The following is a 24,072-nucleotide window of genomic DNA, read 5'->3' on the forward strand; positions in this document are numbered from 1 at the left end:
CAAAAAGAGAAATATAATCGGTTTGCGGTTGATTTTTCAAACGATTGTCGTATCTCGTTCGCCAGCGCTGCTTCACCTACACCCTTCTTTCAGAGAACGACCCGAAAAGGCTTCATTTTAACTGGAAATGCCGAGTGTTTCTTCGGAAGAGAGCGTGCAAATTGTTTTGCTTTGCCGGCATGAAGTGAAACAGCGTGAAATTGCCAGCATAATGAACCAACCTTTGTCTACTATAAATAGAATTTGCCAGTCATTCCAGGATGATTGACTCTGTGATGCCAAACCGTGCTACAATACTCGCCTTCGCAGTTGCAGTAGTTTAACCTCGGATTTAGAAAAAATTTTGTTCCTTTCAAATACCGAACCTGGAACGCAAGCAGAAATATTGCACTATATAGGGATCGTGCAGTGCTGCCACACCGGATGTGCGGGCCTGTCTGTGTCAATGACTCGTGAACGCAGCACATTGTGTCATTGATAAGGCTTGTGCCACGCGCTCCGCTCTTCGCGTTTCATTTGATGCCGGTAGTACGTACTTCGTCGGTTTGACAATATATGTCCCAATATTGTAAGCATTTAGACAGCAGAACAGACGTCCAAAGGCTCGCCAGAACTCGATGTCGCGATATGCTCACTTGTTCTTGCTTGCGAGTGGGAACGCTTCGAAAAAGCTGAAACTTTTTTTTTATCTTGTACTCGCAGTTTGTGTGACAAGCTTCCTATTTTTATGAAGCCTGGTGTGGTAGAAGAACCTTTCCGGGCATAATACGGGCGTGAATAAGGGCTGAGCGTTACCTAACCTGAAGCTCGTGAGGCTCAGCCCGGCATGGGCCTTAAATGATAATCTTTTTCCTGGTCCCAGCATGACCTGTGGGAAAGTTCCGCACTTTCGGGACAGCCGTAGACCGTGCGGTTCCCTAACAAGAATAATACACACGATACCTACTGTTTGGCTTGTACAACGCATATGCTACACTGCTTTGAGCATAAAGTCTTTTTCAAGTCCTTTCAACTTTCTCAAATGCACACTGCCTTATTCCCCCCCCCCCCCTGAATATGCTAGCGGCAAGCTACAGTATTGCAAGTATTGCTTTCTCTAGATGATTAGCAGCTACGCGTTCCGGTGATTAAAATTTCGCTAGCCACTTCATCTGATGGGCATGGTGCTAGTATGCTAGTACACGTGGTATTGTAAGTTAATTTACTTACTCACATAGAACATAACTTCGTTGGTGGCCACCCCTGTGCTGATGCCCTGAAGAATGCCACAGCAGATGCCTATGCAGGCGATGGTGCAGTCCGAGAGACGCAGAAGTAGGTTGGCCATCACCACGAACACGGACACGCTCACCATTCGGAAGAGCAGGAAGCCGGAATTTATGTCCGAGTACTTGCTCACGTCCCAATCGTACATCTTTTTGGCGTAGAAAAAGTTTATGCCTCGGGTGCCTTCCGACACGAACAGAATGGTACACATAGAGCTCATCAGCAGCAGGATCTGTGCACGGCCACGGTTGGGCCTGCTGCGTACGCATACGAGAAGGCCGTCGACGAAGTTCCGCAGTTGCATGAGGTCGCGAAGCATCGCTTGCCATGGGTTCCTTTCTGCTTCTGCAGGGTTCTTGAGCATGACGACGACCCACGCCAGTGACACCAGTAGCAGGCCAGCTGAGACTATGAACACCGGCAGGTAGCCTCCAGCGCGAAAAATCTGGCCAGCCATGAACTGACCGAAGGCAAGCCCGACCATGGCTGACATGAGAATAATGAGGAACTGGAGAGTTCGCATGCTGCCAGAAGTGTTGAGCGATGCGTTACTGCACACAGCGGTGAGCACGCATACGAGGCCACCGCTAAAGCCGTTGGGCAGGCTACACAGCACGTTTACGTACATGGGGGCGTGCATATTCACCACGGTGTAGATGGTGCCCAAGTCTTGCAGGATGCCACCAACTGTGGCCAGGAAAATTGGCAGCTTGTGGCCGTACCTTCACCAGACGAGAAAATTTGATGTGTTACAACGAGTGGCTTCAAGAAAATATATCTAGCCAAAAATTTAAAGAACACAGGATACTGAGAAGACAAGAAAGTGGCTAGACTACCAACCATTTAAACAGAGTAGCCCAACAACGAGTGTTATTACAACTAGTGAAGTTCAACAACACGTCATACGTGGCTAAAATAGACCAACCATGCCCATGTTAAATTCTTTCCTAATGGGAACAAACACTCCAGTGGTCCCAGTTCTGTCTCCTGCAAGTGTGCACAACCACATGGGACCTCTATCGGGCTGCACTGCCGAGACCTCTTAACTATTACTTCAGTGTCAAACAACTGGTTCAAAGAACTTAATCTTCATGTATCTTCTAATAAATTAAAAAGTCACAGCTTTGCGAGAAAGGCGAAGCAATGAGCACGATAGCAACAAATTCGAAGGTCACGCGCACAATGGCGAGCCCATGAAAATGTGCCGCGCGTTCCTTACGCACAAATGACGCGCAAAATTCACTACATGTACAGATGAACACGAATAAGCGACTCACTTGTATCATAATATGGAGCTCAAAATGCCATTTTAAATTCTACCCGTATTACTACCACTAGCTCAACGTCACTGGGCGTATGTATACCAAGCCTAAATAGTAGCGATTACACTGCAGGCACAATATGCACAGACCTAAGTGATCACCTGCCCAATTATATTTCTACAGAAAGCCTGTTGCGTAAAAATAAATACCCAAATGTCTCTGGGTCTAGGTGTATTAATGACGATTCTCTGCTTAAATATGCTGATTTGATTGAACAGACAGACTGGTCACCTGTGTATGTGCAATGCAGTCCAGATAGCACATATGATACTTTCATAGCTATCTTCCTAGATCGCTACAATACTGCTTTTCCAATACAACAAATCAGGACACGAAAGGCTAAGAGTAGAAAACGATGGATCAATGGTGACCTCTTAAAGCGCATCAAACACAAAAATACACTTTTTTACAGATTTCTTGCTACTAGAGATGTTGAAATATTGCGCAAATTCAAGCAATTCCGTAACAAGCTAAATAGTGACACTAGAAAGGCTAAACTTGACTATTACGAAGCCATCTTCTCGCGCATAAAATCAGAACCAGCAAAAATATGGAAACAAGTAAATTCTTTAACTGGAAGAACAATAGCATCAAGTACACCCAAGCAAGTAAAAGCTGGTGATATCATTCTAGAAGGCAGAGGATTGACGAATGCATTCAACCAATACTTTGTAAATGTGGCTGTGAGTGATGAAGAGGCAACGCAATATAACAACGAGGCAAACGTTTCCCTGAATTCTCTCGTACTACACGAAGTATTACCGGATGAAGTCTACCGGTATATAAAAGGAATGAAAATGAACGTTACAAGTGGTTATGATGACGTAAAGGCAGCTGCAGTTAAGGTCGTCGCATCTTTACTTAGCCCTGTATTGGCATATATTATAAATTAATCCTTTTTGACTGGAAGCTTCCCGAAAAAACTTAAGGTGGCCAAGGTTACACCCATCCACAAAGGTGGCAACAGCCGTGACTTAAGTATCGTCTGATATCTGTGTTACCTGTATTCTCAAAAACTTATGAGAAATGTATAAATACGCGCCTCATGAAATATCTTGAGAAATATAATATCTTATCACCGCATCAATATGGATTTCGCAAAAGTAGGGCCACGGAAGAGGCACTAATTAGCGTAAAAAGTCGCATAACCAAAAACATTGAAGGTAAAATGTACACGCTAGGAGTCTTTCTTGATTTGCGCAAAACATTCGATTCAGTTTATTATGAAATTATACTGCTGAAACGAAACCGCTATGGAATTCGCGGAGTAGTCTCCGACTTGTTTAAAAGCTATTTATCATCGAGATATCAATTTGTTAGCATAGACAGCGAACGGTCCGAATATTTGAACATAAAAAAGGAGTTCCTCAGGGCTCCATTTCAGGCCTCGTGCTTTTTCTTCTATATATAAATGATATTACAGAGGTTCAGTACACACCCAAAATAAAAATGTTCGCTGACGACACAAGTATATTTTTTACAGGCTCCACCATTCAGGAAATAGAAGGTTCAACAAATCTATACCTCTCGAAACTCTCAAGCTGGCTAAAAAAACAAATTAAAATTAAAAACACGGAAAACCAAATTTATTTGGTTCAGAACTTTAAACAAGCGGATAAACGATAATATGGTCATTTCGTTCAGCGATCGGCGACTAGAACAAGTCAGTACACAAAAATTTCTCGGAGTCTGGTTTCACGAGCACCTGTCATGGACGCCTCACGTTAATTGTCTCTTAACCGATATAGCTCGTTCGATGGGGTGTTTAAGTGAAATCGCTTTCCTCCTCCCCTCATGGTTATTTAAATCACTGTATTATAGCTTGTTCTACTCCAAACTTTTATATGAAATGTTAGTATAGGGAACAACAACTAAGAGTAATTATGATAGATTAACAGTATTACAGAAGCGCGTGCTTCGTATCATAGAAAAATATAAAGATCCTCCCAGGGACCTAGACACTGAAACACGTTTTCTCAAACACAAAATTCTACCTGTTAGAAAAGTTTATAATTTTAAGCTGATGCAACATGTTCATAAACAGAAACTACAGGATTCACACCCGCGAACTGTATCAACTAAATATGGCTTCAGAAAACTTACCCACAAAACTAAGAAAACACGCACGAAAACTGAAAGCAGGACATTGATTACAATGTTATTCAGTTGCTAAACCTTCACGAATCGAATATACATTTTACACTGATATCTAAACCATTTAAATCTCAACCTAAATCACTTCTTTTTTTTCATCTGACGTCATTGTAGACCCATAGTCATTTACACGTAAGAGTAGTGGTACGCTCTCTTTCTATGTATTTATGATTGTTCCCTGTGATTGAAAATGGGATTGGCTCCAACAATGTGTGGAACGAAGCGTATCTTAAAATGTGTGCTTCTGTTTGCATATACCAAAAATGCATGTTCTGAATGTTTGATTATTTTGATTATATAAGTGAAATATATTATGCCATGCCAGTATCTTCTACCGGTTAAATATGTAACCGGTGTATACAGTTATATGCTGCTGATGTGTAAATGTATATGTCTCTGATGCAGACTGTTTTTTGGTTAATAGGCGGTGAGACCTCGTCAGGCTTTTAGCCTTTAGTCTTTGCCTCCCGCAGGAAAAAAGTTTGGTATTTTTTCTCCTGCAAATAAACAATGTTGAATGTTGAACCTCGCTGTTTCTGAAAAGCGCGCCCTTCTCGCAAACGGAGATGGCGCAACGATTGTAGTGACATTTGTGCGCCCGGTAACTACAAGAGAATCTGTCCCGGGAAAGCTCGAGGCCAGCCAAGACGTACGATTGCCCCCACCGCGAGATAAGCGCGGGCATTAGCACCCACCCTGCTTGGTCTCCGCTGGGCAAAGTACGCGTGGGGGATGAGAGTGCGCACCGCCACGTCGTGATGTTGTGGCGACGTGTGCTCATTGCACCGTTTTGCTGATAATGCGAAAATTATCATAGTTTCCCCAAGATACCCGTCACCAGCGGTAAGTAGTAGACATAAATGGCATGCTGTTTGAACGTTGAAGGAAGTGCTATTGCATTGCTCAGGGGTTAACGCCTCACACTCAGACTTCAGAAGTCCCATGGTCGATTCCGCGTGCCGGTGTCTTTTTCTCATATATTTTTCTTTCTTGCGTTTTTTATATACGCAGATACGTATACATATACGGTGAGTGACGGCGACGCCGGCGGCAAAATCCAGCAGAAAGTGTTGATATAATTGCTATCACAACAAAATAAGTGTTAAAAGGACAAAGTGCATGCTCTTATATCCTAAGAATAACAATATAGATTACATTATGAAACTGCATTATGGTGATTCTCAGAAAGATCTAGTAGATAATCATTCAATTTTAGGCGTTACTTTTCAATCAAATTTATCCTGGTCCCGACACGTTAACACTGAATTTACTAATAAATGTACGAAGGCATTCGGAATGTTGAACCGTTTACCTAACTTACAACCAAGCTAAAGAGGAAATTGTATTTTTCAATATTCTATTCTCATTTTAGTTATCGTTTGTATATATGGGAACAGAAATTAAGACCAATGTTAAAAAACGTATCTCATTACGGAGGAAGACAGTTAGACTAGTTCACTCGGGATATAATATAGACTCACCGAAGCTAGCTCATGTTGAAGTATAAATTTCGCATTTCTACTTCTTTGACAAGATGAAATTGTCGAAGTACATATATTGTGAAGTATCGGTAGACTGGGCCTCGATCACCCGTCCCTATCTAAACAGCAACACTGGTCATGGCGTACTTAAAACATGCATAGTCTTTAAAAGAACTCGTACGAACTATAGGATGCAGGCAACTCATTCTGACGTGAAGAGATTACGTATTGAGCACCCTAAAATAATTGAAATGACGTGATCAGGCACCAACTCTAAAAAAGTTTAAATTGAAAAAGCGTTCATTGATTACATCTAGGATAACTTGATAATTAGGAGGGCTCACCAGCACCAAGGCAACTCAGATTTCAACTTTTTGTGTTCATAGATGGCAGAAGTTACTATAAAAAAGGTGAGAAGTTCGAGCACACTCTAGGTGTCTAAATCTCACCGGGACACCGAAATTTCACTCCGCGTGTGAGAGAGGCGCTGCTGAGAACTTGCCCGGGACTACTTTATAACGCATTGACCACTTTGCCTGAGAACATTCCAATTTTTTCTGCCTGAACCGTAGCAAATGATAACGCGGGGTCAAAACTATTTACGGCCTAGCGATCCTCCAACTTCTCGCTTTTGTCACGCCGCACCTGTAGCTTCAACAATGCTAATTATATTCCTTGACAGCTGTCTGAGACTTATTGTGAGAGGCTGTTGCACATTTTCAGCAGCTTTTTAAACAAGATGCAAGAAGGTTATATTTGCTTCCTCGGGCTATGGGGACCAGGATTAGCGCCTTCAGTATTGGTATGCAGAATGCATGGTGGACGAGGTCACTGCTCAGAACACCCTTAGCTCTGTGAATTCACCCCAACGGGGGGCTGGTACTTGTTATTTAACTGCCATAGCAGTATTGTAAACACGAAGCGATTGATTCCACCGGTAAAATTTTGTTTGCACTCGAATAGGTGGCAGACGACCGGCGCGGCTTTCTGAAGTAAGCTGAGCTAGCAGTTCGTCGGCCGAGGTCAATGTGCAGCGAAAATGAGTTTCTTTAAGAGGCACTGAAAATAACCAGAGTTCATTCCTGTTTACAACTGCGCTGATCAATCAAGTTACAGGGTGATATACAACCGAGAAATTACTACAGTGCATTCGACTTCCATTTTTGTTCACTACAGATAAGCTATATAGAGTGTGGCGCGGAGCAAACACACATTTCAAATTGTTGATAGAATCGCTAATGGCGATAGTAAAAAAAAACAATTGGTCCTATTATTAGGCACCAAACTTTTCCCTCCTTTTATATATAATATATGCCTACTTAAAATGTCACTTCATTGAACACAAACAGGTGAAGCTAAGAAATGTAGAATGGGCTTGAATTCTACAGCTTTCCATGTATTGTAGTCATCGCGATCAGAATGTGAAAGCAGATAACTGGATGTCGGAATAAGCTACTAAACTCATTTTAATATTAATAAAATAAACTTATTTTAAAAAGGATGTTCTCATCAAAGTCGAATGCCCATACTCGGTGGGGAACCTTACTCCACCAGAACTGGCCCGGGCAAAAAAAAGTGCTGCACAGAAATTGAGGACGGCAAATTGCAGCTAAGGTCAAATGGAATTGAGTGGTGCCAAGTACAAGGCCAGGCAAGTATCTCTCGCCGTGAAAAGGTCTCGTTCGGGGTGTGGACAAAAAAAAAAGCATTAGCACTGAGGAAATCTTTAGGAATGAAGCCTTTTAGAAAAACGAGATGTTGCCCCGGCTTAGACGATTTTACTTGCACTGCATGTAACCAGACATTGTGGATTCAAGACGGAGCCGTGGCCTTCTGATTTGTGAGCTTGATTCCATCGCAGATGCACAAAGAAACCGTGTACTCAAGCAGGCTTTGAAGAAGACTCCTAAAGATACGGCCGACCAATAAATCACTGAACAGTCCTATTTCAATGCATGTGGAAGTTACTCGCGCCAACTAATCTCAGCAACCCACATCTGGAGACCCACACAAAAAAACGCACCGCCATGGCCGACCCGGAAGAACTTGCCGCTTTCTGCAAGCTTGCGCACCACATCGACAACATCGAAAGACAGCTCAGTTTCATCGAAAAACACCTGCATAAACGCAGGTGCCCACGCTTCCACTCTCAAAGCCGGGACCACAACACCGCCTCGTCACAGCAGCTTGGTGAGCACGGCCGGTGTTACTACCACCGATGCTTCGAGGACAGAGCTCGACAATGTCGACCACCCTGCTCCGCTCGGCATGATTGAAGCGCTAACGGCAGCTCCTAGGCACGGCTGCGAGCTGCCAACTTGGAGACCGTCGCATCTTCGTCGCCGACCAAATCACAAAGCAGCGATACCTTGTCGATAGCCGTTCCGAAATCTGCTGCTACCCACGAGACCATTTTCAAAGTCCTCGCCCGTCGACATCTTTTGGGCTCAGTGCAGCGAACAGTTCACAATCAAAATGTACGGCTGCTTGGTTGCGACCTAGCTCAAGAAGCTAGGTCGCGACCATCAGTGTAATGTTGTCATCACTGGCTTTGCTGAAGCAATAATCGGCTCGCAATTTTGGCACAATACAACCTCCTCCCGGACTGCCACCACGACCATCTGCTTGATGCCACAGCGGGCCATTCCTAATCAGGCCAGACAAAAACCGCCCAACAGCCAAGCATCAAAATATCCTCAGTGTAGACAATCATTCACCGTACCACGCCATTTTTTCCAGCCACGCTACAACGGGCCCCAGCTAGTCGTCCATCGCGACAACAAGAACTTCACTCCGCGCATGAACTTGAACGACGTCAGCATCTCGATTGAATGGCTCAAGCCCGCATAATTTGCTGCGAACAAACCGGGCAGTGCCACTCCTTCCTCAGGCATCTATCCACAGCCGCCGACGTCAAAGCCCACTCCTTTCTTCGACACACTCTGGACGTCTGGTACACCTTTCAGATTTCTACAGACACTGCTAGCTCTGCACTCCACGAGGGATGATGAGGCGATCGCTGCGCCCAAACTTGCGCAGCCTCCGTCTCGTCCTTATCTAGCCCAGCGTGACGCGACCAGTTTCTGCAACGCGCCTCCGATAAGGGACAGCGCCACCGCAGCGTCACTGGAGGCTTACGCCACCAGTGGTGGCTATAAACCCAAGCTGCAAAGCTCGGAAGTTATCATTGCTACTCTAACTGTTCGAGCACAGCGTCGGAATTCTAGCAACGCCACAGCTACTACGCTAATAAATAGTTATGTTTTATGTTGCAATCCGTCCTTCCATTGACACGGCATCCCACAATCGTATTTACAACTTACTAGATTTATTATTTGTACACGGAACCATCTCACCACAATTAACAACTGAATATGCCGTAAAAAGTAGCTTTTCTAAAAAACGGTAACGTGCGTTTCGGCCACGGCTTCCATTGTTTTATCTCTGAAAACCTGTGATCGGCTTCGTCGCCAGATAGACAACTTAGTCACATATATGGGAATAGCTACTTTGGGAAAATAACTTTATAGAAAATTCGTTGATAAAAAATACATGCGTTGCTCTTTGTGCACGAAAAACCTAACGTTATTCGATGGCAATGAAAAAAAAACGGATTCATAGTAAAACTTCATATTTATAGACTGTCTCGTAACTTGAGCCAAGACTTTGAAAATGAAAGGCACTTCGGAGGTGAATTGAACCGAAGGTATAATATTCGCACTAACCTGTAGATATTCGAACTGTTTTTTTTTTATTTTCCCCTAAGCTATGTATCGATTATCAAAAATATACATATTAGCTGAAACCGCAAAATATGACCTCTAAGCTTTAGAGCCCTTTCAGAAACCACCGACTCAATTGTTTCCTGGAAGATACGTGTTACGCGGTTATTTTTGTCCACGTAGTGAAAAGGCCGACAAAGCGCACGCTCACGGTCCGTCACGCGGCTTTCCAGCTTTCTCGAGCCTTTTTTACGAGTGAGTGAGTAAAAACTTTAGTGAGAATGTACGGCGGTATTTAGCGGGGTGGGGCTACAAGCACCCCAGCCTACGTGACAGCCTCGAGTCCTTCGACACGGGTGGCTTCCTGGACGTGCGGGACTGCCCACAGTTGATCGGCGAGGTCGCGGCTGAGCAGAGCCGCCTCCCATCGCGCCTCACGGTTCGAGACTGCCATGCCTACCCGGTTCATAGAGGACTGGTGGATGCTACCGGTGCACTCCCACAACATGTCCTGCAGCGTTGCTCTTGCTCCACACGCTTTACATTCGTTGGATGTATAAATGCCTGGATATCAGAGGCGTAGGATCACTGGGTTCGGGTAAGTGCGAGTCTGTAATTGTCTCCAGGCAATCCTGTTTCTTGTTTAGTTCATCGTGCGGTGGTAGATATTTGCGTCTGTTCAGTCTGTAGTGTTGGGTTATATCTCTGAAAGTGGGCATGCGATCCCCCCCCCCCCTTCCACTCCCACATTGTCCTCGATGTCTGCGAGACATAAGGGCTGTTGGCTCGTGCCACATCTCGGCGTGGAATGCCTCGAGCCGTGGCGTGGGCAGTCGCCTTCCCCGCGAGTGGAGGATCTGTGTGACCGGGGGTCCATACGAGGAAACTGCCGTTTTTGTGGCAAATACTGCCTCCGTGAATTTTGAGAATGTGTGCTGCATCGCGGGAGATCCGGCCGCAGGCGTAGTTGTGTATGGCTGCCTGAGAATCACCAATGATGACTTCAGCGTCCGTGGTAGCTATAGCGAGGGCTATCGCTGCTTCTTCGACCACCAACGTTTCTTTGGTGCGTATTGTAGCACTCGCGATGCAAGTTGCTGCGTTGTTCGTGATCGCTAAGGCGAAACTGCGTCGCCGCTCGTAATGCGCCACGTCTACGTAAACGGTGTCTTGACTGCTGCCGAATTTCTGTTCCAGATTTCGCGTACGTTTGTTGCGCCGACCAAGGGGATGAGTGGGATGAATATTTCTGGACGACGGCAGAACGATGATGCGCTCTCGAATATGTCTGGGTATTCCGACATTTTCGCCACGCTGCGTGTGGTAGTTTATGCCATCTCTCAAGGGTGTGTTGACCGGTTCTGGTTCTCGCCAAACGTTCGTACTGAGCGATGTTGTGTGCTTCACTTAGTTAATCTAGGGTGTTGTGTAACCCCGGTTCGCGAAATTTTTCCGTATTTATTGGTAAGTCTACCACGCGTTTGTACGCCTTGCCGATGAGAGGGTCTAGCTTGGTTCATTCAGTCACCTGCCACTTAAGGTGACTGAAGGCTGCGTACGTTATGCGGCTCATTAAGAAAGCATGTACCATACGGATGGTATTGCTTTCTTTCATTTCGCTATGGCAGTTTGTTATTCGTTGCAGTAGGCGAAGCGTTCAATTGACAGCACCGTGTACTCTTCGTATGGTTTCACCATTGTGGCCATTGGCCGACAAGTGCAAGCCCAGTACTCGAATGTTGTTAACTTGTGGGATGATGGCGCCATCCGATGTTACTACTTAAACATCTTCGTCGGCACGCTCACTGAAATAATCGGAGTTCTTGTGTTTACGGCCCCTGCAAGTCGGTCTGTAGAGGGGGAGCTCTGATTTAGCTGCGGAACATTCGAGACCCGTGTCGCGAAGTAGTCCAGTAACACGTCAGCCGCTTCCTGCAACGTTTCATTGATATGTCCGTCATTTTGAATACTATGGCATAACTGGTCCCGCATTAACGCTATTACAGAGGTTTCTTCTTAATAGGTTTCAGAGGGTCTCAGTCGAAAATTTTACATCCACTCCTAACCCTGTTACTAGAGGTGTTCCGCAAGATTAAATTTCGGGCCTGTTATTATTTTTATATTTATAAATGATTTACCACGTTGCCTTAATTATTCTTCTTGTTTACTTTACGCTGATGACATGACTCTCTTTTCTCATCACTTGGATTTTGCGACTATCGTGTCCAGACTTCAAGCTGACCTTAATTTGCTTGTTGACAGGCGCAACTATATTAGATTATTGAGTAATCCTTCCAAAACCTATTTTATGCTTTTTCACTCACCAAACAAAAAACTAGAATTCATTCGTCAACTTTTTAAGAACTCACTAGTTATTCCTTTATACGTTATTACGTTATTTTTAGGAATTATAATGGAGACAGATCTGAAATTTCCGCAACATACCGATTCTGCTTCTAAAAAGATTTCATACAGTATCAGGGCATTGGTCAAGTTATGAATGTCTTTTAACATGAAAACTCTGAAGGCATTGTATTCTGCATTCAAACACAGTCATCTCAGTTATTGCATTAAATCATGGGGTAATTCATATTCAGTGCACATATGGCTGTTGAAGGTATTGCAAAAACAAGGAATGCGACACATAACTTTCGCTTCACGTCAAATGCCATCACATGCGATTTTTTGCCAGCTTGACATATTACCCATCTCCCGAATATACGTTTATAATGTGTGTTTTTTAAATCAAAATTTTCCACCGCACCCTCACTATCGACATATTTCCTATTACCTTGTTGGATAATTTCAATAATACTAGATTCACAGTTGCCGATAACCTGATATTACCTAAAGTTCGGACTATTTATGGAAAAATGAGCATTGTTTTTTCATCAATTTCATTATGGAATTCTTTACCACATAATATGAAAGACTTAATGCACATCCATGTTTTTAGGAAAAATTGAAAAAGACTAATAAACATATAACTTCATTTTGTTAATTTTCGATATCTTGCTTTGTTTTGTAAAAAAACTTTGAAATGTTCTTGCGACTTGCTCTTTCGTTATTGGTATTTTTGCTTTTTCTTTGTATTGCCATGGGTGGTCCCGAAATGGTTTACTACCTTGGGACCTTTTCATGCATACTTACTCACAATGTATATTTCTCATGCTAAAAAAACATTGATTGACTTATTGATTGATTGATTCCCCTCGGCAACCCAGAGGGTGAAATCATCGGCGTATAAGCTGCGGTGGAGGCATTCTATTTCAGCCAATTTTCGTGGTAACCCGACAAGGAGGAGTTTAAAAAACATGGGCGAAGTTGTGGAGCCCTGCGGCGTGCCTGTGCAACCCATGTCTATATTTTGCGATTCTAGTCCGCCGATGGCTAAGCGGGCCCGGCGACCTGTAAGGAAATCCCATACGTAGTGGTACGTTCTTTCGCCCAGCCCCAACGCTCGTATGCTTTCAAGCATTTCAGTGCGTTTAACGTTGCCGAACGCTTTCTTGAGGTCGAGCCCGAATATTGCTTTTCTAGATCACGTGTTATTGTCTACGATATCATGATTGAGTTGAAGCATAACGTCCTGCGTGGAAAGGTTTCGACGAAACCCCATCATCGTGTGCGGGAGCATGTTTCGGTCCTCGAGATAGTTGGTAAGACGAGCGAGAACCAAGTGTTCTATGACCTTACCAACGCAGCATGCCAGATATATTGGTCGATGACTGTCAATCTCTACCCGTTTGCCTGGTTTGGGGATCATAATTATGCGCACCGTTTTCCACGAACTAGGTATAGCGCCTACACTCCAGCACTCGTTCATGTAAGCTGTAAACTGTGCTATCGACAAATCGTTGAAGTTACGCACTGTTTTGTTTGTTATCCCGTCCGGGCCTGCTCTTGATTTCGTCTTGAGCTTGTGCAGTACCGACCTCACCTCTGCCACACTGAAGTCCTCGTCTGGTTCCGCGTTACTCTCGCTACCCTGTCCGTACGCCGGGTGTACGATGGGGCCTGAGGATTTGAAGTAACGGCTCCGCACGTCATCAAGAAAGTCCGCGGACGTGACCTTTGCACTCGTGCAGTTACTTGTTTAGCTTATGCGCGTGTGCTATTTTGGTCTTACCCGAATTCAAGAGATGTCGGAGGAGATGCCACGTCTTGGCCAAGCCCGGCTGGTTCTCCATCCCGTTACATGTCTCCTCCCACTGTGCTCTGCATACTTGTAAGGCATGCTCTTCTATATCCCTGCTTAGCCACGCAATGCGTCTGCGTAGTGTTCTATTGCGGCGTAGACGCTTCCACCTGTCTTGAAGGCTGCGTTTGGCTTCCCACATGTGTACGAGTTTCCTGTCTATTACATTTATCTCTTGCTTCCGGCAAACCCTCCCGCGTTGTCGTTTCTATATCACCCCTAAGCGTCGCGTTCCAGCTCTCGATATCCCAGCTCTCGATATAGTCGCGCTGCCACGTTTCTGCTCTTTCCGGACTTTGCAAAACACGTGCCAATGCACTAGCCGATGATGCTTGCCCTTGGTGGCGTACCGATGAAGGTGGTGGTGACGTCCAGAGTCAACCTGGATTTCGATCACTGAGTGATCACTACCCAGGTCCTTCTGCGTATTGTGCTATTGCGCGCTAGAGATGTTACTAATAAACGCTAGGTCGGGTAAAGTATCTGCACATATGCTATTGCCCCTGCGTGTTGCCGTAGAAGGGTCTGTTATAAGCTCGAGCCCCTCATTTTGCACAACGTCCCAAAGGCGCTCACCCTTTGGCGTTTCGTATCTGTATCCCCATGCCGCATGGGGTGCGTTGAAGCCCCCCGCGATGGGCAAGGGCCCGTCACGAGCTGCTTCACGCGCCTTTCGCCGTAACATGCTAAAACGATGTTTGGCTTTGGGCCTGCTATACACGTTCAGTATAAACAAAACTGGGCCACGCATTTTCGGTGGAATGAGCTCTATGAGTAGAAGCAGTATGCTGACGTTTGTAAATTCACGTTGCGCCACGGTGAGGTGGCGTCACACTAGCGTCACAGCAACCGGTGATGCTCCCATGTTCACACTGATCTATAGCTTTGTACCCCACCAACTTGACCGGGTCATTGGTTTCCTGCAAAAGTATTACGTCCGGTTGTTCCCGGATTTGCAGGAATTGTTGGAGATGTGTTCATTTTCTCCTTAACCCCCTGCAGTTCTACTGCCACATAGTGAGCGTGTTCCGTGTGTTACTGTCGAGGTTCTCGAAAGGGAAAAGTGAAGAGAAAAGCGCGGATCTGTTATTGTCTTGCGATACAAAGGCACCGACGCGGCCCCACGCGGAGATGGGGCAGGGAAGTTAAAGCAGGAGGAGAAAAGTATAGGAGGAGGAAGGGTGCATTCAACTGTGTGCCGCGCGCGGGGGCATGCGCTGCCGCCGGGAAAGGGAAAGCAGTCAGGCAAGCCGGCACGGGGTGGGGACTGGCAGCACCACGTGATGAGCGTCAGAGGAGGCGGATGGGGCCACAGATGTAAACAAACAACAACACGTGGGTGCGGGCCTTGCTAGAGGCGCGCGATGAGATCGGCGTCACCGAAGAACTCAAGTAGGGCCTCGAAGGCCTGCATGAGCCTTGAGCGGTGGGCCTGGGGAAACCGGAGGTAGTCTAGGCTCACGTGTGGCAGTCCCAGATGATCGTAGCCGTCGAAGAGCCGCCGGCGTTTTTCGGCGTAGCCAGGGCACTGCAACAGGATGTGCCCTGTCGTCTCCACCACCGGGCATCCTGCACACGAAGTGCTCCCGCTGTTGGTGAAGCGAAATTGCCTCTCAGCGGTGCGAGAACAGTCGGTGCGAAGCCGAAGATTGAAGGCCCGGGCACGCCTGCTGATGCCGGTCCTCGGCAGCGGTCGCGGAGAGTTTTCTGTAGTCACACGTGAGTCTGGGTGTAATGTGTGCACATGGCGCGCAATATAAAGATGCCCAACATCGCCCGCGCGGATGAACGCTGAGACGGGTGTGCTGCGGTGGTGAGCCTCCTTGGCGAGTGCGTCCGTAGTCTCCTTGCCAAGTAGTCTCACGTGCGACGGCAGCCATTGGAAAACAACGTCCCACCCACTCCGCAGAATAACTGGAAACTTCCGCGCGAGCCATTGCGCAATGGGGGCGCCGCGCTCTCCACGCGCAAGTGTCAGGATGCTGGCACGCGAGTCACATACCACTGCTGCTGACTGCGAAAGGAAGACAGCGAGTTGATTTACCGCGAGATCAATCGCAACAAGATCAGCAGCAGCGGAAGACTCACTGATAGAAATCCGGCACTTCTCGTGGAGGCTGAGGGGTGGGACTAAACTAGCGGCTGCCGCCGAACATCCGCTGTGACGTAGCCGTCAGTGTAGAGAAGAACTCGGTCAACGAGCCGCTCCTCGAGCATCGCGGCAGTCTCCTGGCGGGGGGCAGTCTGGGGCGTGTTGCTCTTCGACCGGATGCTGGGGACTGTGGTCGTAATCTCGAGACCAGGATCCTGGTGCGGAGGGATCGGGAGCCAGCCGCAGTAAGATGGTTCAGGCATGGTGGCTAGAAAGAGAGGTGTCAGCATAGTCCCGGCCGTGGCTTGAAAGGAGGCGTGCTGGTATTTCATCTCGCCACGAAGCGGCGCGCTAGTCGCCACCATGATCGGTCGAAAGCGTTTGCCAGCCGCTAGCACGGCACTTTTAGTCGCTTGCTCATGTGCTCGCAAGTCGCAACGTCTGCGCTTTGCCTATTTGGACTTGTTCGGGATCAATACGTGTCAATGTGACCATGCAACAGTGATGAGTAAACAGCAAAGACACTGCTTTGCACCTGGATGCAATGCGGGATATGCTTCGGCCCGCAAACAAGGGAAGAAAGCTTTTCTCTTCTCTGCTCCCGCCGACAATGAACAGAGCAAGGACTGGGAGCGGGCGATTCCTCGCGCTGACAAACCACTGGAAATGAACTGCGTTGTGTGCGAAGCTCATTTCGACGAAAGATTCATTGTCCGTAGCTACAAGCATGTTAGCAATGGGTTCTTAGCAACTTTGGAAAAAATCGTTTTTAAGGAGGGTGGTTCCTGGGTGAATCAACTGCTAAGGACCCCGCGTCACTCTAACCAGCACCCTTTCCATCTGGCACTATGTCACAAAAACGCACTTGATGACGTCTTGCCACTGCCAAGGCTCACTTGAAATCCTTTTGTAATTCTGAAGCATATGTCTGGCTCGAATGATCACCCTTCGCCAACACAATTTTTGATCTCCGTGACTTGCCTCAGTTTTTACAGTTTCACACAGTCACCCCCAGTGTAAACATACCTTCCAGAGTTCCGAGCAGCCTTCCATGTCCGGGCATCCACAATAATTCAATAAAATTGCAGAATATGCTGGATGAGCTGCTAGATGTGGGGCGTCCCAATAAGGTTCATGAAATTATTGTTGCTTGTGAAGCTCTCCCTGACTACACTGATCTCATTGGACGCAAAAGTGACTCCCGGATCACTTATTGCGTAAGTGACTATGTGGCCCGGAAGAGGGTGAAAGAACGAAGTACAACGATTGTAGCAGGTTGCTGCTTCACTAATATATCCAGCTTGCTTCCGGCAGATTCATGCTTTTTGTACCCGTCCAAGTCCTTAACAGACCTGGACCTGGTGAAAGCTATGAAATATGCACTCCCCTATTGCTTCAGTTTCAACAAGTTAAAAAGTGACAGCATAACAGACCTTATCTCTTGCCTGTCTGTGAAGAGGTGAAGTATGGTCGGCTGTGAACACCACAAAATAGAAGTGACAAATTGGATAATTAGGTTCTTTACACTGACCAGAATGCATTTTCTCTTGCTGGAGAAAATGCGTCCAATAAAAAAAAAGAGAGAAAAAATGAAGTTCTTGAAGTTGAGACGCCTGACTTACCTGTCACAGTATAAATCAGCGAACAAGGTTTTATTTTATGGTATTGTGCATTACTCACACTCTCTAGTTTCTTGGGATTTCACTCTCTTGTTCACATTGTTATAAATCACCTATTAACAACTGTGATATCACAGTCTTGCTGTGTTCACATATGCAGAAATAACTTTTTGTGAACTGGTTCATGACTGTATCTGTGTTTGCCAATAAAATCTATATGTCATGTGTGTATGTGTGCCCACTGTATCATTGTTCTCTTTAGTAGCCTTATTCACTTGCTTTAGCTTAGTTTCATATAACTTGCAGTTTTCTTCACCCTAATGCATATGCTGTGTTTATATTCATGTTGTTTTTCGCTTTCAAGAAAATAAATGTCTTGCTGGTAAAATTAGCCCTTGATTGCACGAGTCATCAAAATTATGGTTGCCGATATCTATACATATACATTAGGACTTCACGGAGAACACTGCGGCATCGAATTTGAAAACTGCACGGACATTATTTTGGTGTCAAGCTCACGGCCAGTCATTTCATTCTCTATCTTCTAAGCTTCGTAGCTGGTATACTACGAAGCGAATTGAAAACACCAGTTTTCAGTGCCAATACACGTTTTGCAGCGCGCCGCCAGATTGTGACAGGTAGACTTTGTTACAATCCGCAGGGTAGCGTGAAATATTTGCAACAAAAAACGACTGATACGTGCGAGGATGGGCATCTCGAAAGTCACCGCAGCGCCACCGCATCCGGATGAATTATCGCGTGCTCTGCGGTGGGCCGATGCTACAGTGGCTGAAATAGGAAAGTGTGATGAGCAGCAAGCGGCGCCTACGGAGCGCCTACGGTGCGCCCTGAAGCTTTCGAGGAGGAGGCGCGTGGGGGCACGCGCAATCGTTTACACATCGTTTGCACGTTTCCGACAGTTTCAACAGGCGCGTTCGTCCTCGTTTTTTTAAATTGCGGTGGGACTCTGACACCAACGTTTTTGTATGTACTTTCATGGCGCGAAAACAAAGTCATTGCTTCTTCCCGCGGTTCACTACAGGCGACAGGTCAGCTAAAAAGAAGCATGCGTTGTTCGTCGTTCCGAAGGACGAAGAACTGTTAGCGCAGTGGCGGAGAGCGATTCCGCGCGCTGACAAGCTGCTTCAAGAAAACTCAGCTCTGTGCGAGCTGTACTTCAGCGAGGGGTACATCTCCCGGCACTTCGAGCACACTGTGATTGGCGAAATTGCCCGCATTGACAGGGGTAGGCAACCGCGTAGGCATCTGGTTTTCCAGAAGCTAATTAACATATTTTTCGGTCGCCATTTGAGGCCTCGCACGAGCAAAAAATATATTTAAATGTTTCACATTGCCCGCGCCCGTGGTTGATTGCCGTCTCTGCGCAGCGCATCGCCGCCTTGGGTTACATGGATGGATGGATGGATGGATGGATGGATGGATGGATGGATGGATGGATGGATGGATGGATGGATGGATGGATGGATGGATGGATGAATGGATGGATGGATGGATGGATGGATGGATGGATGGATGGATGGATGGATGGATGGATGGACGGACGGACGGACGGACGGACGGACGGACGAATGGATGGATGGATGGATGGATGGATGGATGGATGGATGGATGGATGGATGCACGGATGGACGGACGGACGGACGGACGGATGGATGGATGAATGGATGGATGGATGGATGGATGGATGGATGGATGGATGGATGGATGGATGGATGGATGGATGGATGGATGGATGGATGGATGGACGGATGGATGGATGGATGGATGGATGGATGGATGGATGGATGGATGGATGGATGGATGGATGGATATGGCTGTACCCTTTAGATCGAGCGTTGGCTAGCGCCACCAAACCGTAATACTTAATGAACCAAAACTACATTTATATTTTTCCCTTTAAATAGTGAGGTTGAGGATTCGTACTTTGCAGTGAAGGGTTTAATTTTCACTCGTGCCTTGACTTTAGCCACCAATCAGATAACCTCCTTCTAGTTAATTCCACCGGGTTAAAGTTTATTTTGCCCTCCCTGTCCCTGAACCCCAGTGCTTTGAAAAACTCTGCGCCATCATCCTGAACTATAGGGTGAAGTCCTTTACAGAACATTATCAAGTGTTCGGCAGTTTGTTCTTTCTCTCCACACGCACTGCATACCGTATCTACCTTTTCGTATTTGGCCCGATATGTCTATGTTAGCAACACTCCCTTCCTGGCCTCAAACAGTAGATATCTTCCCCGAGTATTATCATAGATCCTTTCCTTGGCTATTTCCTGCTTAAAAGTTCGATAGATCTCTAGTGCGGACTTCTTATTCATGCCAATTTTCCGCATATTGGTCCCAGCTTCCTTCACCTTCTTCTTAACGGGTAATTCTTTTTGGTTTGGCCCCCTGCTGTTTTCTGAGTATTTACCAGTTAATTTTCTGGTTCACTTCCTCCATTTTGTATCGACATTCTTCATGTACAAGTAGCTGAATACCTTCCTAGCCCAACGATCCTCCCCTATTTCTCTCAATCGCTTCTCAAATTTTATCTTGCTGCTAGATGCCTTACCCTAAAATGATGTCCATCCCATATCTCATTGTACTTCCTGATTTGGTGTATTCCCGTGAACTCCTAAGGCAAGCCTACCTATTCCACGTTGCTTAATTTCTAATCTTGCTTAAAGTTCTGATCTCATGCTCAAGACCGCATTGCCGAACGTCAGACCAAGAACCGTGACCCCTTTCCATATTCCTCTCACAACATCATACCTATTGTAAATACACAGTGCCCTGTTTTTGATTACCCCTGCATTCCTGTTACCTTTAGTCGTCACGTATATTTCGTGTTCCCTCAGGTACTCGGCCCCATTGCTTATCCATACGCCAAGATATTTGTATTCATCTGTTATCTCTAGCGTGACCTCCTGTATTCTAAGCTCACTACCTTCATTGTCATTAAACATCATGACCACTGATTTTTTCTTATTGAATCTGAAATCTAATTTATCTCCCTCATTACCGCAGATGTCCACCAATCTCTGCAAATCTTCCTTGTTATCGCCATTAGCACTATATCATCTGCGTACATCAATGCTGGTGGTGCCTGTTCAATGAGCTTTCCTTGTTTGACGAAAGAAAGGTTGAAGCCCAGTCCACTTCCCTCTGATTTAGCCTCTAATCTTTGTAATTGATTTGATTGATTGATATGTGGGGTTTAACGTCCCAAAACCACCATATGATTATGAGAGACGCTGTGGTGGAGGGCTCCGGAAATTTCGACCACCTGGGGTTCTTTAACGTGCACCCAAATCTGAACACACGGGCCTACAACATTTCCGCCTCCATCGGAAATGCAGCCGCCACAGCCGATCTAATCTTTGTAGGTACATCATGAATAATAAGGGTGACAGAGGACAGCCCTGTCTAACCCCCCATTTTACCTCTGCTGGCTTCAATACCTATTTTTCCCACTTTTTAATTACCTTGTTACCTTTATAGATATCCTTTAAAAGATTAGTGACTACATCTTTCACGCCTAGTGTGTCCAGTATTCCCCACAATTTCTCTTTAACTACGCTATCTCACGCTTCCTTGCTTTCCAAAAATGCTAGCCACAGGGGCCTGTGTTCCTTTTCTGCTATTTCGATGCACTGCTTCAGTGAGAAAAGATTGTCTTCTAACCTCCTGTGTTTCCGAAACCCATTCTGCAGTTCCCCTAGCACCCCCTCATCCCCTATCCCTGCCTGCAGTCCCCCTATCCCTGCCTGCCCCTATCCTTTCCTCTATAATCTGCATCGCCAGCCTGTACTAATAAGTGGTTCTTAAGGGAGAAAGGAAAAGTGAGCCCATTAACTGTCTGCTTCATTAAGCGACACCTCAACAGTAGCTCACAAGGGATGGGGGTGAGGAGAAATTGAAAGGGTAGGAATAAAGGTGTAGAAAAGAGCAAGAGGCGTGAGGTGGTAAGCCTGAGAGAGCGATGACAAATCGAGGGAATAGGAGAGATAGGAAATATGTGAACACGGTCAAAGGAGTCCGAGGACTGGGCATCACTTGCGAGAGCTCATGTCAGCGTCAGTAAATGGCGTAGAGCAAGTCCAGTCGGTCAAAGCTACACTGTCGTTGAAGTTTGTCGGTGTCAGAAGATGGTGTAGGGTGAGCCCAATCGGCCAGAGCTACGCTGACGTCGGAGATCGCGAGGGCACAACTGGTCGGCACGGAATCCAGCAAGCGAGTCCGGCCAGCCTGTAGACCACTGACGTCACTGTTATAGGACAGTAGTTGTTTGTCAGCTTTGTCCCCCTTTCCCTTTTAGATCATGCTGATCCTGCTATGTTTTCATCCCTTGAGAACTTCTCCATCGATTATTATATTGCTCGCTGCTTCTCTCAAAGTCTGCTTAGACTTCGGACTTAATGTCTTTATCAGCATAATTGGAATCCCATCTGGGCCTGTTGATGTACTACTAGGAACCCTTTTCTCAGCCATTTCCCACTCTCGTTGTGAAATTGGAGCCATTGCGCCACTTGATTCATCCTTGTCTATTGTGGAGCATAAAGCACTTTTTTGTTGATACTTTGCTGTCACCCTTGTTCTTACATATTCAATAGCTTCGTCCCCTTCTAGCTTAGCACCTTGAGCTGTAGTTAGAAACATCTGCCCTAGGCTCTTCTCATTTCTTATGGAGCTTAGATGGCACCAAAATTTCGCAGCGGCCTTTCTATCTTTTTTATGTACTTATGCCAGCCACTGAGCTCCCTTTCCTCTAATCTTTTCATTGATCATATGAGATGAATTACTTCTACAGCTTAGAAAGATTTCCAATTTTCTTTCAACATCATCTGTAGGTTCCCCCGCTGCTTAGCATGTCTGTGCTCCGTAGAGGCTCCTGACGTTTCGCTGTGCTCTCCTAACTTCCTCATCCCACCACCTTTTGTGTTTGTGTCTTCTTTTCCGGGGTGACTTGTCACGTGCCTTAGCAAGCTCTGGCTCAAACGGTCTAATTATATTCATGTCCACACTGTTTTATTATCCTCCATGATTACTTTCTCAATTTATTTAGTGGCTATTTCAATTTGCCTTTCTGAATAAAAATTTTCCTGTAGTTGTTCATCTTGTCTCCTTCCCACTTTCACTGCTCTTCCAAAACTTAGCTTGAAATGTTTGCGATCACTACCCAGACATCTGGAGCCACCTTCATGTATGTGCATTCCCCCGAGCTTATCATACATCCTATGTGACACCACTGCGTAATCTATCGTCGACTGCAGCCTTCCTACCTCCCATGTTATTTGCCATTCTCACTTCTCGGTACCGTTGCAAATGATCATATCAAGCCTTTCAAACACATCCATGATCATTTTGCCTGTTGGGTTGTTATACCCATCTATATCTTCTATGTGTGCATTCATATCTCCTAGTATAATTATCTCGCACTCTGCTCCTAACTCCTGAATGTCCTTTGATATACACTCTACCATTGCCTGGTTTTCCTCTTTGGCCTTTGCTCCCAAGTTCACAAAACCAAGGAGTGTCATTTGCCCTGTCACTTTCCACCAATCACTTTCCGCCAAACTTGGCGGCAAGTGTGCCACACTCGCCGCCAAGGCTACTGGTGGCGCTGACAGACACTCCCACGTTAAATTCACATATAAACCCAATAAAGTGGCGTGGGGGATGGCTGTCGTGGTAGCTCAAGTGGTAGAGCATCGAACGCGTCATTCGAAGGTTGCAGGTTCGGATCCTGCCCACGGCAAGTTATCTTTTCACCAACTTTTCTTCTTTGTCACATTACAATTCGGTCTAATATCTTCCCCTATACTTTCCTTGGCATTATTGTCTGTTAGATCTCAGTAATATTGTGTAAAACACGGAAAAACGAGCCCTTAAGTATACACTTCTTTCCTTATATATATATATATATATACATATATATATATATATATATATATATATATATATATATATATATATATATATATATATATATATATATATATGTATATATACATGCATACATATTTATTGCGCTATTGCATCCGAAAATCTCATTTGCTTTTCCTTATGAGGTTTCTAAACAGTCATGATGTCGCGCTTGTCATTGAATCTGCGTCATCGCGATCGACCGAAAGGGGAAAACGCGGCGGACAGTCTCTCTGCTGCAGAAGCCACGGCTGTTATTTTTGTCACCACAGCAAGCCTCTGCGCCACTGAATA

General features: G+C 45.8%; 1 protein-coding gene across 1 annotated transcript in view; it reads right to left on the reverse strand.

The window, feature by feature from the left end:
- The window catches only part of LOC119181513 (putative peptidoglycan muropeptide transporter SLC46), a 335,450-nt gene that overhangs the window by 186,491 nt on the left and 124,887 nt on the right, over positions 1-24,072 (reverse strand). Inside the window, exon 4 of the mRNA XM_075882962.1 lies at positions 1,210-1,988. Coding sequence (XP_075739077.1) covers positions 1,210-1,988 — 779 coding nt within the window. The remainder of the gene's footprint in view (positions 1-1,209; positions 1,989-24,072) is intronic.

This window comes from Rhipicephalus microplus, unplaced genomic scaffold (assembly GCF_043290135.1).
Source record: "Rhipicephalus microplus isolate Deutch F79 unplaced genomic scaffold, USDA_Rmic scaffold_14, whole genome shotgun sequence".
In the NCBI taxonomy this organism is placed as follows: Eukaryota; Metazoa; Arthropoda; class Arachnida; order Ixodida; family Ixodidae; genus Rhipicephalus; species Rhipicephalus microplus.